At 40.0% G+C, this 13,489-nt stretch overlaps 1 protein-coding gene across 2 annotated transcripts; it reads right to left on the minus strand.

Moving 5' to 3' along the window:
• Window positions 1-5,893: 5,893 nt before the first annotated feature.
• Window positions 5,894-13,193, minus strand: nucks1a (nuclear casein kinase and cyclin-dependent kinase substrate 1a). Of its 2 annotated transcripts, none has more exons than XM_072452008.1 (8): window positions 12,915-13,193; window positions 11,637-11,686; window positions 11,364-11,481; window positions 10,587-10,633; window positions 10,355-10,510; window positions 8,633-8,782; window positions 8,412-8,564; window positions 5,894-8,066 (listed from the first exon to the last, which is right to left on the minus strand). In XM_072452008.1, the coding sequence occupies exons 1-8, from the start codon at window positions 12,929-12,931 to the stop codon at window positions 7,798-7,800; spliced, it is 960 nt and encodes a 319-aa protein (XP_072308109.1). In that variant the 5' UTR covers window positions 12,932-13,193; the 3' UTR covers window positions 5,894-7,797. The 2 variants fall into 2 exon arrangements, with proteins under 2 accessions (XP_072308109.1, XP_072308110.1); XM_072452009.1 differs by having other exon boundaries at window positions 11,394-11,481; window positions 12,915-13,191.
• Between the last annotated feature and the right edge of the window lie 296 nt (window positions 13,194-13,489).

Below are 13,489 nucleotides of genomic sequence, written 5' to 3' on the forward strand. Positions count from 1 at the left end.
CGCTGCTCAACTCGGAGGCACGGGTCCAATTCTGTGACTCTGATTGGCTGGTCTTTACGGAGGCTCGCCTTAAAAGAGGCGCTGCGATTGGTCATTGCTGGATACATTCTGGCTAGGCTGTGTCGATGAAGTAAAGCCTGAACCTCGTTTCAAAAAGATATAGTGGTCTATTGATACAAAAAGTAAAAGACAAAGTTACAGTTACAAATATAACATCTCAACATTTTGACAAAAACTACAAACCAGAGTCAGGCTAACCCGGCTCTGGAACGAACCCACAAAACTAGACTAGAGTTTGGTGATCTTTGTCCCTCATCATTAATGGGCCACATATTCTGTGTTATGGAAACACTGTTAAAGAATATGTGGATCGTCTGGCGGGTTGTGCCCGAATTGTCTTGTTTGGCATTGACTATATTGTTCTCCACATCAAAGGGGGGTAGAGAAACCAAAAACTGTACTCAAGTAAGAATACAAATGAAAGGACAAAACACCAAGCAAGCCTAATGCACAAAATCAAAGAATTGTCAAAGAACAGACTACACATAATTTTAAATCATATTTGAAGGAGCACAGCAAGCAGGGCCGGCCCCAGCACATTTGGTGCCCTAGGCGAGCTACTCCCCTGGAAAAGGTGTTCAACAGACTTCTCTTGGACCCTTTTTATTTTCTATTTCTAAAGTACATCTATATGCAGGTGATACTGTTGTCTATCTACTTCAATTCAGTTAAAAACTGACTAAAAAGTAACCTCCTGAAAATGAATATGAAAAAATGAAAAGGTAAAAAGAAGACAGTAACCCAACTAATTTAACAAATTATTGACTAAGCAGCAGACATAGTTTATGAAAAAAATACATATATGTGCTAAAACCACAAATTGTTCTATTAAATACTTTTTACAGATTCATCTTAAAATGTTCATATAGCACTCATCACTGCCAATTATAAAATCAGCTTAACCTCTACAGCCTGAGAAAAACTGGCTTCAATTTATTTTCTCTCTGAAATGCTTTTTTGTTCAATATACTCCATCTTATTCCCTGCGACACTCACAATGTCTAACTTTTACTGTCCCTTTCATTCACAAAGAAGTCGGTCAGAGGTCCTTCTGTTTTAAAGCTCCTTTAGATTGGCACAATCTGCCTCCATCACTGAGATCCCTCACTACTTTAGATCCCTTTTGAACATCTCTGTTAACATGCTGGAAAACTGATTGTCAGTATTTCTAATGGCAATTGTTTTTCTGTGGCACAATGATACTGTTCCATGTTTTTTGTCCCCCTTGAAAACAAAATGCTGCATTTCAAGTTGCTTACCATGAATTAATAAAATTTCAAAAGGTCTATTTGTACATAAATAAATCCAACAAGTTAAATTGAACCACTTCTTGCATAGTTGCAGGGCAGATCTTATCTTGTTAGAGACTGTAAAATTTGAAAAGACCAGTCCAACAAGCTCAGGTAACTTAGGCTTGTGCTGCGCCTCTAAAGTTTACTCCTGTTGTAAAAGTTGTGCTGTATCACCACAGTAATAGAGTTGTCCAGCTTTACTCTGAGCAGATCTGGGTCCACAAGTTACGATGACTGCAGACTCTCAAGAGTGACAACCTTGATGATCAACCAAGCAACTAAGCCAGACCAAGGCAAGATAAGGCGCCCAGGCTTTGGGAAGCAGTCTCCCTTGAGGATCATTTACTGCCCTCTGGTGTTTCAGTATAGAAACTGTCATCTGTGCTGCCTGTGGTCGAGTGGTTAAGTGGTCACCCTGTCCTCTCCTGTCTAATACAGAAAATAGAAACACTTTTTTTTTAAAAGAAGGGAAAAAAAAGAAACTGACAGCTATCATCAACCCCTGAGCATTACAACGTAGAGGAACCGTACACAAGATTTGATTTCAACATTTCCCAATCTGTGTCTCAAGAGATGAGATGAACATATTCAAATCAAATATAGCTTTTGCTGATAACAAATTTAATGCTGATTTATTGTTAATCACATAAACATTGGACATGATGGACAAGTTGGTATGCTGTAATTTGGTGTTTTGGTTCTCAAGACAGTTCTCCAATCAGAAAGCAGAATGAGTCTCACACGAGTCTAACATTTGGATTGCCGGTTCCTACACCTATATCCAGTTGTTGTAAACCAAGCCCACTACCTGCAGCCTAGTGCAGCCGTCCAAAACATGTATCTCCTATCTGCAGGTGAAGGCTCAGGTTAAGTTGTGCTTGCACAGGCTACACACAGTCCCTTTAATTACAGCAAATAAATGGTCAATTATTGTTTCTAATCAAGAAAGCTGGTAACAGGTACAGGCTCAGATCCAAGAAAATGTATTGTGGCCTCTATTGGACCGGGTATCGGTTACAGGATATTTCAATGTCAGGCCAATTATTTACCTGTTGTTGTTAGTTCACAGGCTCAGATTGTCTCAATTTAACATTTGAACTTTTGCTTAGGCCTTTGCTACAATCCAGATCTACGACTGCAGAACAGTTACACAAAATAGGTCATTTACATCAGTTTGTGATAAACTATATATATCATGAAGAAAGAAATATCTAGCCTCTACTTTCAGGTGCAACTGAGTTGAGCTTTTGTTTTTTGCATGGGTTTTGACAGACATTTGAGCTTGTCTTCACTGATGGTTTGTAGCTGCATCTCTACAAAGATGAACACAAAGCAGCAGCAAATTGCTGCTTGCACACAGCAGATGTGGGAGCTCATGGAGGTCTCATAGCAACAGGACACAGCAGGATGAGGCCTCCCCCAACATACAACTCAGGTCAAATGTGTCAATTACATGACAATCGACTCTTCCAAAACTCAAATTAAGAAGAATCATTCCACTTCCAGCCTGTAGCTTAAAAAGAAGCTTTGAGTCCCACGCTCAAATAGATTCACATTTTCAGAGGCATGAACGCAGCAAAAAAGAAGCTATAATTGGTAATGGACCAGGGTATTGGTTGTAATCTAATTCATACATGCAAAGAAATCAGACCATATTGTGTCATAATGTAAAATGGCACAAAAATATAATTATAATGCATCAGTCTTATATAGACTAACAATTTAGTTCATTATCCATCCAATCTGTTATAAATGTTAACTACGTTTGTAGCCACAGCTGCTCCAGGGTCGAATGACGACTTCGACAACCACCAATCACTCATTCACATTGCATTGTGTAGGAAATATGAAGTGACTTGCCCAAGGACACACTAACAGTGGATTAGACAAGAGCCACTGCTGCCCCACAACAGCGTGTATTCCCCAGTGGTTCCCTTGTCTGAACTAAAAATTATACTTCATCATTGTGAAATGCTCCGCTGTTACTAAGGTACTATGCATAGTGCAGATGTGATTTTTGGTCCATTCTTCCTCACGAAACAAAGGCCTATATAATCATTTAATTGTTTCACATCAGACAATTATCAGCCCTCAGGTGTCCCTTTAAGAAGTCACTCGGGACCCTAAGGCTATAACTGTTCTCGCACAGAAAAAACAATAGCGATTCACCTTAGGCTTAAACTACACATATATACATACACATATATATATATATACATACATACATATATACACACATATATACATACATACATACATACACATATATATATGTATACACACACACACATATATATATATGTATGTTTTATATATATATATATATATATATATATATATATATACATATATATACATATATATATATATATATATATATATATACATATATAAATATTTTAACCTTAAAATGCTGGTTAGGGTTAGGCTTATGTATTTGTTCATCTAAAATTTAAAGGGTTATAACATCTTTAGTTTTTATGTAGCATAAATACTGTAAATGTCCGCTCACAAGAACAGCTGTAAAAAAGAATAGATTAATATTTTCCAGTTAAATTAGAAGGATCTACCGGTATTCAAATCAGTAAGGACTCACTGATTGTAATCTGATGCTAAAAATGCTACAAACTAAAACTTAAGACAAACTTGAACCTTCCAAGTACACAAAAACAAACAAAACAGTCCTCCATTTCCCCTTCCCTTCAGTTGAAAACGAGGATTTATTCGTTTTTCTTTTCAAAAAATTAGACTCACTGTACAGGAAGTGCCAGAGTCGGCTCTACCTCCTGCAGAGGCTCAGGTCTTTTGGAGTGACAGGGCCACTCCTGAAGACCTTTTAGACTCTGTGGTGGCATCAGCTCCTGTACGGTGTGGCCTGCTGGAGCAGCAGCATCACAGAGTGGGAGAGGAAGAAGCTGGACAAAGTCATTAAGAAGTCCAGCTCCGTCCTGGGCTGTGCTCTGGACTCGGTGCAGGAGGTGGGGAACAGAAGGTTCCTGGCTAAACTCACCTCTATGCTGGACCATGAGTCCCACCCTCTGCAGGACACTCTGTCCACTCTGGAGAGCAGCTTTAGTGAGAGACTGATCTGCCCTCGCTGTGTGAAGGAGAGATTTCACAGGTCTTTCCTTCCTGCTGCCTTCCTTCCTGCTGCTGTCAGACTCTACAACAAACACCGTTAGCCCTGAACACGTGTAACTGTCATACCCATGTGCAATACTGACATAACCATGTGCAATACTGATTTAATCATGTGCAATTACTGTCATACTCATACGCAATAATGTCATATTCATGTGCATATAACTGCTGTAAATAAGAGTCTTTACTTTTACTCACGATTATTATTTTGTCTTACGTTCTTATTTTTTTCTCTCTATTCCTTATCAAGAATATGAGAGGTTCTGTCTATAGTTTTGATTTTCTATTAAGAGAAAATCTTCCTATAAGTGATCTGTTCTTTTACTTGCGTTGCAACACCGGAATTCCCCTATTGTGTGGACAAATAAAGGTATATCTTATCTTGTATTGTCTCCACAGGAAAATTTGGCAATTGTGTTTTGGGTTGTCTTACAATCACACAGTATATATATGTGAAATTCCAAGTTTTCTAATAGGCAGTTAAGGGGTTAAACTATTTTATTTTGATTTTTTTATTATTAGGGCAGTGATAGATCTTTGGATTTAGTGAAATATCAATATAATACACCTTCACAAAAACAAAAAATGTTACAAACTTGCACCTTCAACACACAAATGTTCCCGATTACACTCTGGCCTCAGTTACATTGAAGTTGTATCAATTCTTGAGCCGTTTTTTACCATGGTGTTCCCATATCCAAATCACTTTGTGAATGATGTAGTGCTATTTGACCTCCAAACTACTGTGACAGAGTCACAGTAGTTCAAAAAATATTCAACTAAATATCCTCATGTAATTTCATTGATAATACTGTTCTCTGTGGTGAACTCAACAGTCATTTTCAAATATGTTGTAGCTGCTATCCAAATGTTTCTGAGGCTTACCAAGTGATCTTTAGTTCTTGGACAATTATTTTCTCTCCTCACAGAGAAAACTCTCTTCACAATAAAATGATAATTTTCTACTTCCAGATACCAGCTTCAACAGTGCTCATTGGAACAAGTTAAGAAATCCTTCAGTAGCCAGTGAAGATTTAGGCTTGTGTCTCCACTAATGGATATTTATGGTTTGATAATGGCCTTCTGTTGTTCCATATGATCGCTGATTTGACAAACCAGCCATTCATTTGGGGCTGTAGACGGTACATTCCTCATAATCAGCAACACAGCAGAGTAGTTGTTAATTAAATACACAGCTCTTCACCCCTGCAAATTATGTAACTTGAACAAAGCTAACAGGTAAAAATAATTTTAGCCTTGGTGGATAATTACATTCCAATCAGGCTAAATGCCCTAAAGACAAATAAAAGTAGTTTCAATAACTGGATATCGCAGCATCCCAATTCACTTGGTCCGTTTCTTTGCAAATATCACAAGATTGGTAAATAGATAAAACAAACTTAACTGTATAAAAAGTAGGTTGCCTTTATTAGAAGCTGGGAAACCAAAAACATTATCAACATCATTAATACGGTGTTTGAAAGACGACAATATTGCCAATACTAGCATCATAATCATCATTGCTTCGCACCATTTCCACGACATGCAAACGTATTCAAGAGTTCCTTATTCAAAAGAATTACAGAGAATTCTGTAGTCTTCTGCAGAAATCACAAGGCTTACAAGTACAATGTCAGTACAATGAAAGTACACAGAAAACAAAGCAAAATCAAAATGGATGAGTAGAGATCCTTAAATCTCCAGTGAATGAAGCCCCCCACACTGCTCCTATTTATTCAGTCACTGAAGGCAAAAGTATATGGGATTTGGTAATGAATTTCCAGACCTTCAATTTTGATACTAAATAGTCTGGTATCAACAAGAGGAAGAAAACAATCAAATGTGCTTGTGAACCGAGAAATTGGCTCAAGGTTGTTCTGTACATGACCCAGTAGCATCTACAGTATATTGTGGTCTTGGGGCTGCAGATGCTGATGAACATTCTTTGAATATTCTTTCTCCAAGATCATAATATCCAAGTATCTTTTTTGCTTTGACATCAAACATTACATAAAAACCTGATCTCCAAATTAGTTTTGAAATCCTTTTATGGCTTCAGATGTTTTTAAATTGATTAGAGTAAATTATGACCAAAAACAGGACATGTGACATTCTCAGGCCTCTACAGATAACAGCAGAGCCACTATAAAAGCAAAATAACTCATTAATAGAAGAATGCCTATAGCTGGCCTACGAGTCAAAATAAGAAAGCCATCAATTCCTACTTTCCTGTTGGATTGAGTGAACTATGCCTAAATGGACTACCGGTAACAGGACATGGGGATAGAACAGTATTGTACAGAGATAGAAGAAAGTAAAGGGATACGGTCCCTCCACACAAAGGTTATTGGAAAAGATTGGATAGGGTCTTCTTTTTCTTTAAAATCAAGATACATTTTATTTTTTTTTCTTAAAAAACAAACATTACAAAACAAATCTGAATAGAGAATTAGAACAATGAACTGACATGAGAAAATGACAATCATTTTTGAATGAAGAAAAAAAAAAAAAAAATCACATCTCTTACTTGCACTTACCAAAAAGGTAAAAATAAAATAAAAAATAAAAGAAAACCAAAAAGGTCACCTGGCACAACGAGTTGAATGCTAAGATGTTCATGCCATGAGATGAAGTGGGTTTACAGTAGCCTGATACATCATGTAAAAGCCCAGTTTAAGCTTACGTTAGTTTAAAGGCCAAAACTTGAACTGTTGAACAAAGAGCAGCTACATAAACATTTCAAAGAAGCACATAACTAAGTAAACGTTTGCCACACTGTCCTTTCACTTGACAGAATGAACACTTTCCCAGTCACGGTAATGGAACAGATGTGGTACACCCATAGAATGAGTGGACCAAGATTATACTCATCATGAATTCTATAAAAGGAGGGTAAAAACACCAACTCCAAGTTGTTTGAAAATAAGTTTTTTCCTGTTAAAACGTGATGTTAAGTTAAAAAACGAAAAAGAGAAAAGTAGCATGCAGTGCTGTGGGCGTTGCAAATAACCATTTGAACATGTAAAACCTCAATTCATGAACTAAGACAGATGCTCACTTATTAGACTTAATAAGTGAAACGTAGTGTCTCCTCACCTCAGGGTATGAGCATGTTTCTGAAGGATCCTTACTGACAGACCTCTCACTGAGAAACAGTAGTGCACTGACAAAATCTGACAAACAAATTGTTTAAGTCCAAACCATTGCGCCAGGCCACCAGCAGAAGGAAAAAACAAAACAAAACAAACTCTAAATGCTGAGCAACAGAAGAAAGAAAGTGGAAAAGACACAGAGAGCACATGTTCTAGTCTTCTCCAGAGGGTGCCTCCTCCTCTGAGCCATCCTCCTCCTCCTCACCCTCCTCTTCTTCCTCCTCGTCTCCTCCGGTGGTCTCCTTCGTCTTCTTGGGAGCAGGAGAACTTTCCTTCTTCTCTGCTTCTTCTTCTTCCTCCTCCACTGGGCTTTCGGGCTCCTCGGGCTCCTCCTCCTCTTCCTCCTCTTTGGGTGAACTCTTCTCCAGGGCCTTGGTGCTGGGGCGACCTTTACCCTTTCCTTTGGCTGGACTGGGGGTCACTGTGGGAATAAAAGTGTAGAACCGCAACTGAATAAAAAACATTTGTCTGTGTTCATTTTTGAAGCAGACGACGTAGAAACATATCAAAGTTAAAAAAAAAACATCCAATAAGAAAAAACGTTTTCCAAAAGTTTTTGACGAATACATGTTAAAAAAGATGAGACATGATGATAGTGTAGTATGAAACCAAATTGCTGAAGTGTCAAACTCAAGTTAAACTGGATCATTTAATGAACACAATCATTAGGCTTGTTATTCATCGATTGAGGAGTGTTTCTGAGCTTCTAAAATAAAGAACAAGAATGGTCTCATTTCAAACTGCTTGTGGGTAAAAAATGCCTTACCTGTTGCCTTTAGTCGGGGTTTGGGGGATTTCTTTTCCTTTCGGTTTGTTCGACCCTGTCGAATGACCTTCTTGCTTTTCTTTTTTGACTGACCATAGTCGCTGTCATCATCATCCTCCACCATAAAGTCTTCATCGCTGCCAGACTCGTCCGCTGAATCACAATGAATTTAACAATAAATAGTTCCCAGTGAGTCATTATCTGTGCACTGGGGTACTCACGGTCCAGAAAAGATTCCTCTTTTTCTTCATGCTCCTCGTCTTCACTGCCTGCATCTCCCAGGAGAATCTCCCTCTGTTTTGACACAGCCTTGGAGGCAGCCTGGCGCACTGTGCGCTTTCGACTCACATCCCGATCATCATCACTGTCATCTGGGGAACACATAAATCACACATCACATTAACAGTTACGAGAACTTTATACTACGGGCCCCAATATCTAGCCTTGCTCTAGCAGCTCCAAGTCCATATTTAGTCAGAAGGAACCCAAGCAGTACTAGCCCTCTCAATTAATTTGTTGGTCTGAGGATTCCGTTATAAATAGTTGGGGCTTGAGCCCACAAAAAGCTCCTGGCCTGATGGCGTCTTCCTCATTGTGCAGACGTATTAGCCCGTCTTCAAAGACCTTTTTAAAACACCTCCATAGTGTCATGCCATGTCCCAAACTGTTTCAAGTCACCCATCAACAGATTTTGTTTGTGGACTTCAGCCCTTTAGGACAAGCTCTCGGCTCACCTTGTCCGTCTCCACCTGCAGGTGGATCACTGACTTCCTGACAAACCAGAGGCAGTGCGTGGAGCTGGCCAAGCATGTCTCTGATGTTCAGCACAGGATCTACACAGCCAAGGCTGTGTACTTTCTCCCCTGCTCTTCTCCCTGTACACAAACTGCTCTACCTCCAGCCACAAAAAGCCGGAAAACGAATCAAGTAAACTGACAACACCACCCTTTTCAGGCTCATCTACAGGAAGGAGGTGGACCCGCAGGAGCTTAACGCCGCAAAGACAGTGGAGATGATCGTGGACTTCATCACCAGTGTGGACTGTTACCTCGGCACAACTATCACTCAGGTCCTAGATCAGAGGCAGCCTCCCATTTCTCTAGGACTCTGAGACAAGCAGGTTGGATCACAACTGATCCTTCTTAGCCAGGACATAGAGTATTCTGGCCACTCCATTCAGACAGGAAGCCATGTCTAGAAGCTATCACCACAAGATGTTTCTTCCCCTTTGCAGTTAGACTCATGAACACGTCATAACACATAACACTTGAATGAATGGGTCCAGCTCCACCATCTACCTCGCGTCCTCCTGTCCGTCTGAGGGAGTCGGATCGCTCCTTCACTGTGGAACTCCTCCAGGTTTCTATTTTCCCCCCAAAGAGGTTTGGTAGTTTTTACCTGGCCGAGAAGGAGGGTCTAAGGACAGGGGAGCTTGGGACATTTGTCTAAGGACACTGGATGCTGGGACATTGCCAAGTCCCTATAAACATTGTTAAATCCGTCTTTCATTGTCACCCCACGAGGGAACTGCTGGTGTGATGTTGGACGTTACAAAAATCATTTGAATTGAATAGCGATTCATGCATGTGTCATAATGTGGATTTCTGAGGTGCACGTTGAAAAGCAATATTTGGATGTCGCTTTGCACTCCATGTATCCATGCTAATGTCACAGGATCAAATGTGAGATGCAAGTAATCAAATTACTCATCTCCTCTCATACATGCTTCTGTGCATGTGACCCACTTTACAGAACACAGAAAAAAGTAAACATGTCTGTTGGCTGCATAGAGACAAAAGAAAAACTGTATAAAGTCATAACAAATTTACAGCAGATAAAAGAGAGCAAAGCTATGCAACACATTCTGTCACATGATTAGTGACAAACAGAACATTTGCAGCATGGCAATATTACACATAATGTGATCAGAAGAGTGTAAATACCTGCAGCAGCTCGTTTTCTCTTGGGGGTCCTCTTGCTGACTTTCTCCGGTTTTGCTTTTTTCCCCTTTTTCCCTTTTTTTTCTTCATAGTCACTTCCTCCGTCTTCCTCCTCCTCTTCTTCTCCAAACTCATTATCTTCTTCGCTGCCAAAATCCTCTGTAATAATAGCCAGATTTATTGATTGGTGCCGACAGGTTTGTTAGCAAACTTGCTCTCTAATTGTCACACTTACCGGCAGAATCATTTTTTTCTTTGGACAGCTTATCGTCAGAATCCTCACTGCCAATAAGAATTCAGATTACTTAAGGTTTCTTGGTAAATTACTACAATCACAGTTTCTCCACACTTACTATGTTTACATGCACAGAGTACTAAGAGTATGCTTGTTGTGTGATTAAAGTCTGTTTTCGCCATTAAACCATTATGATCACTCTTGTTCCAGCTTTTATGCCAAAGCAAAATAACTTAGTAACTCCAATTGCTTAGTAAGAGCACTCATTTCTTCTAAGCCATTTATTTGGGGAAAGCTCAACCATTATTTGCTTGTCCATTTAGCTTGCTCAATTTAACAGAAGCTTTGATAGCTTTACTGTAACTTTTTGATGTTGTGATACCGCACAAGTAAGTTTGTGGCGGAGGGACCATTATGTGTGATGCTGGAGTGCGCACACTACATAACACACGTCTAATATATTTCAGGCCAGTTTCACAGATGAACGTCTCTTCTAGCATTGTGGGCTGTGCTGTACACAAACAGTAGTAACATGTGCATTCAAATTAAACAGTCTTGCAGAAACATGCATTTTGAATCTTTAATTTTACCAGTGCAAATATAGTAAATGAACACATCACAGTCTTACTCATTCACAAGACCATTCTATTTAGTAGTTATTCTACCACAGTCAGATCTACATCATTAAACAACAAATATTTTAAGATTTAAAAATTGTATACATTCAAAATTCATAATAAATAAATTGCATATCCATGTGTAGTTATGGTCACCTACATGTGTTGTGCGTCAGTGTTCTTGTCGCACCTTTCTTCCTGCGAGTTCTTTGAGCGCTTGTGCTTGGGTTCCCGAGGGGCTGAGCGCACCTTCTTAGGCTTGTCACCGCCATATTCTTCTGTGACAAAAGATAGGTTTATACTTAAAGTGACAAGTAGTATGACCATGCAGTGCAAATAGTACACTAAACACATTAACAACAATTCTATTTACCTTTTTTATACTACACAAGAGTGAATTAGCTAATTATTGTCATAATGATATGGCTCTTACCTTCGCCGTCAGACTCATTGAATTGTGAGTAGTTCACCACTTTTCTGTTCCTGCAAAAACAAAACATGTCATTTTTTTAAATTTTAATCCTTGATGTAATATGGGGATGATATAGTAAATAAAAATGCAAAAAAACACAGTTCAATTTAAAATAGCATATCTTTGGTTGGACTTTTATTCATCAATTTAAACTAACCAGTTATCATAATATACCAAAGCTGTAAATTATTTCCTACAGAGTAAATTAAAGCAACCAAGGCCTATCCTACATAACGGAGAACTTTTAATTGTCACACAAAGGGGACATTTCACTGTTGCAAGAAGAGGAGACGAAAACAAAAACGATGCAGTCAAAAATAAAGATCAATAACCATTTAAAACGTCAACATTAAATCATACTATTAAACTAGAACATTAAAACATCATTTGATTAGATTTCAGACATAAAAATTGATTAAAAAAAAATACAAAATGTTGCAAGGTACATGACACAGACAGACTGAACCTACTTATTGTGTGTAATGTAACGTAGAATAAATGTGTGTGAAACAGCAGAAAGTCTCACACATCACAGCGGGGCGCTTTGAGGGGGCGTGGTCAACACAGAGCGCCCCGCCTCCTGTGACATCAACCGCTAACGCTAATTTATGACCAGCGCTGGAAACGCACACCCGCTCACCCCAGTTACCCGCGAGAGCGCTTTCTAACTACACTACGTTTCCTATTCTTCGCCGTGCCCCCCCAAAACACGTTCAAAAAGCATTCAAACCCAGCGCCATATACGCCACAACTGTGCCATGCTCGGTCTGCGCGGCAACACGATCAAACGCCAGGGCCGACCGCCACCTCCTCGTCTTTTTTTTTTGGGGTTGTGAGCATTAGCATTTTGAGCTGGATGAATGGGTGGCCATGTTCTCCTTCTCCCAGCGAGAGAGAACGTAGCGAATGCGACTTTAGCGAGCCACAAACACGCAGCGGGGTGAATTCACATCAACTAATCTAACGCTAGGCCGAGATAGCAGCTCGCGCCGGAGAAAAGGCAGAAGACACGGCGCAGCGGCGCGCGTGAAACATGGCGAAGCGTACACACCGCTGCCTGGGATCCATGTTGGAGAAATAGCACTCAGTCAGGCTCATGCACACACTTGCATTATTTTTTCATGAAATAAACACGCTCGCGGGTCCACATAAAGCTCGATCGCGCCGTGCACGCAGCGCATGAGGCTCCGGCGCGGTGTGGCTGTGTAGCACAGTGGAGCACGCGTTTAGCACACCTACCTCACGGGTCTTGACATTTTGCAGGAATACTGAAGAGGTTGGGGGGTGTAAGAAAGAAGAAAAAGCACGAGAAAACAAATAAATTCCCGTTCTGCAAAACACCGAGGGGAGCGAGGGCGACGTCCTACTCCAGCGTCCGGGCTTGCGGCTGAAAACAAAGCAGCGACTTGCTCTCAATTTTTCTTATATATATATTTTTTACCTTCAGCTACTCAAAATGGTGAATAAAACAAACTGAAACTGCAGCCTGTGTGCAACCAAACACCGCGGCCTTGAGGAGGGAGGGTCCTACCGCTCAAACTCCTCCCCAACATGAGAGGAGAGGCCATGAGAGGAGAACCGTGGCCCTCCTCTGCTCCTATTGGAGGGTTTGAACGAATGAAACCAATCTGATTGGAGAACACTTGTGCTCGTCAAAACATTTTCATGATATCGTCCTCCACCTCCGTTAGCAGGCTCGGTTGAAACAGCGCTGTTGAGAAAACAAAAAGAGGCCCTCAGGTTGGATGCGAACATTCATTCAAAGGAGTCCCCCGTGAACACAGTGCAATGTTACAATTGTGGGCAAAGATAAT

This window comes from Eucyclogobius newberryi, unplaced genomic scaffold, assembly GCF_026437365.1.
Source record: "Eucyclogobius newberryi isolate DKJ021-1_F unplaced genomic scaffold, fEucNew1.0.hap1 SCAF_19, whole genome shotgun sequence".
Taxonomy (NCBI): Eukaryota; Metazoa; Chordata; class Actinopteri; order Gobiiformes; family Gobiidae; genus Eucyclogobius; species Eucyclogobius newberryi.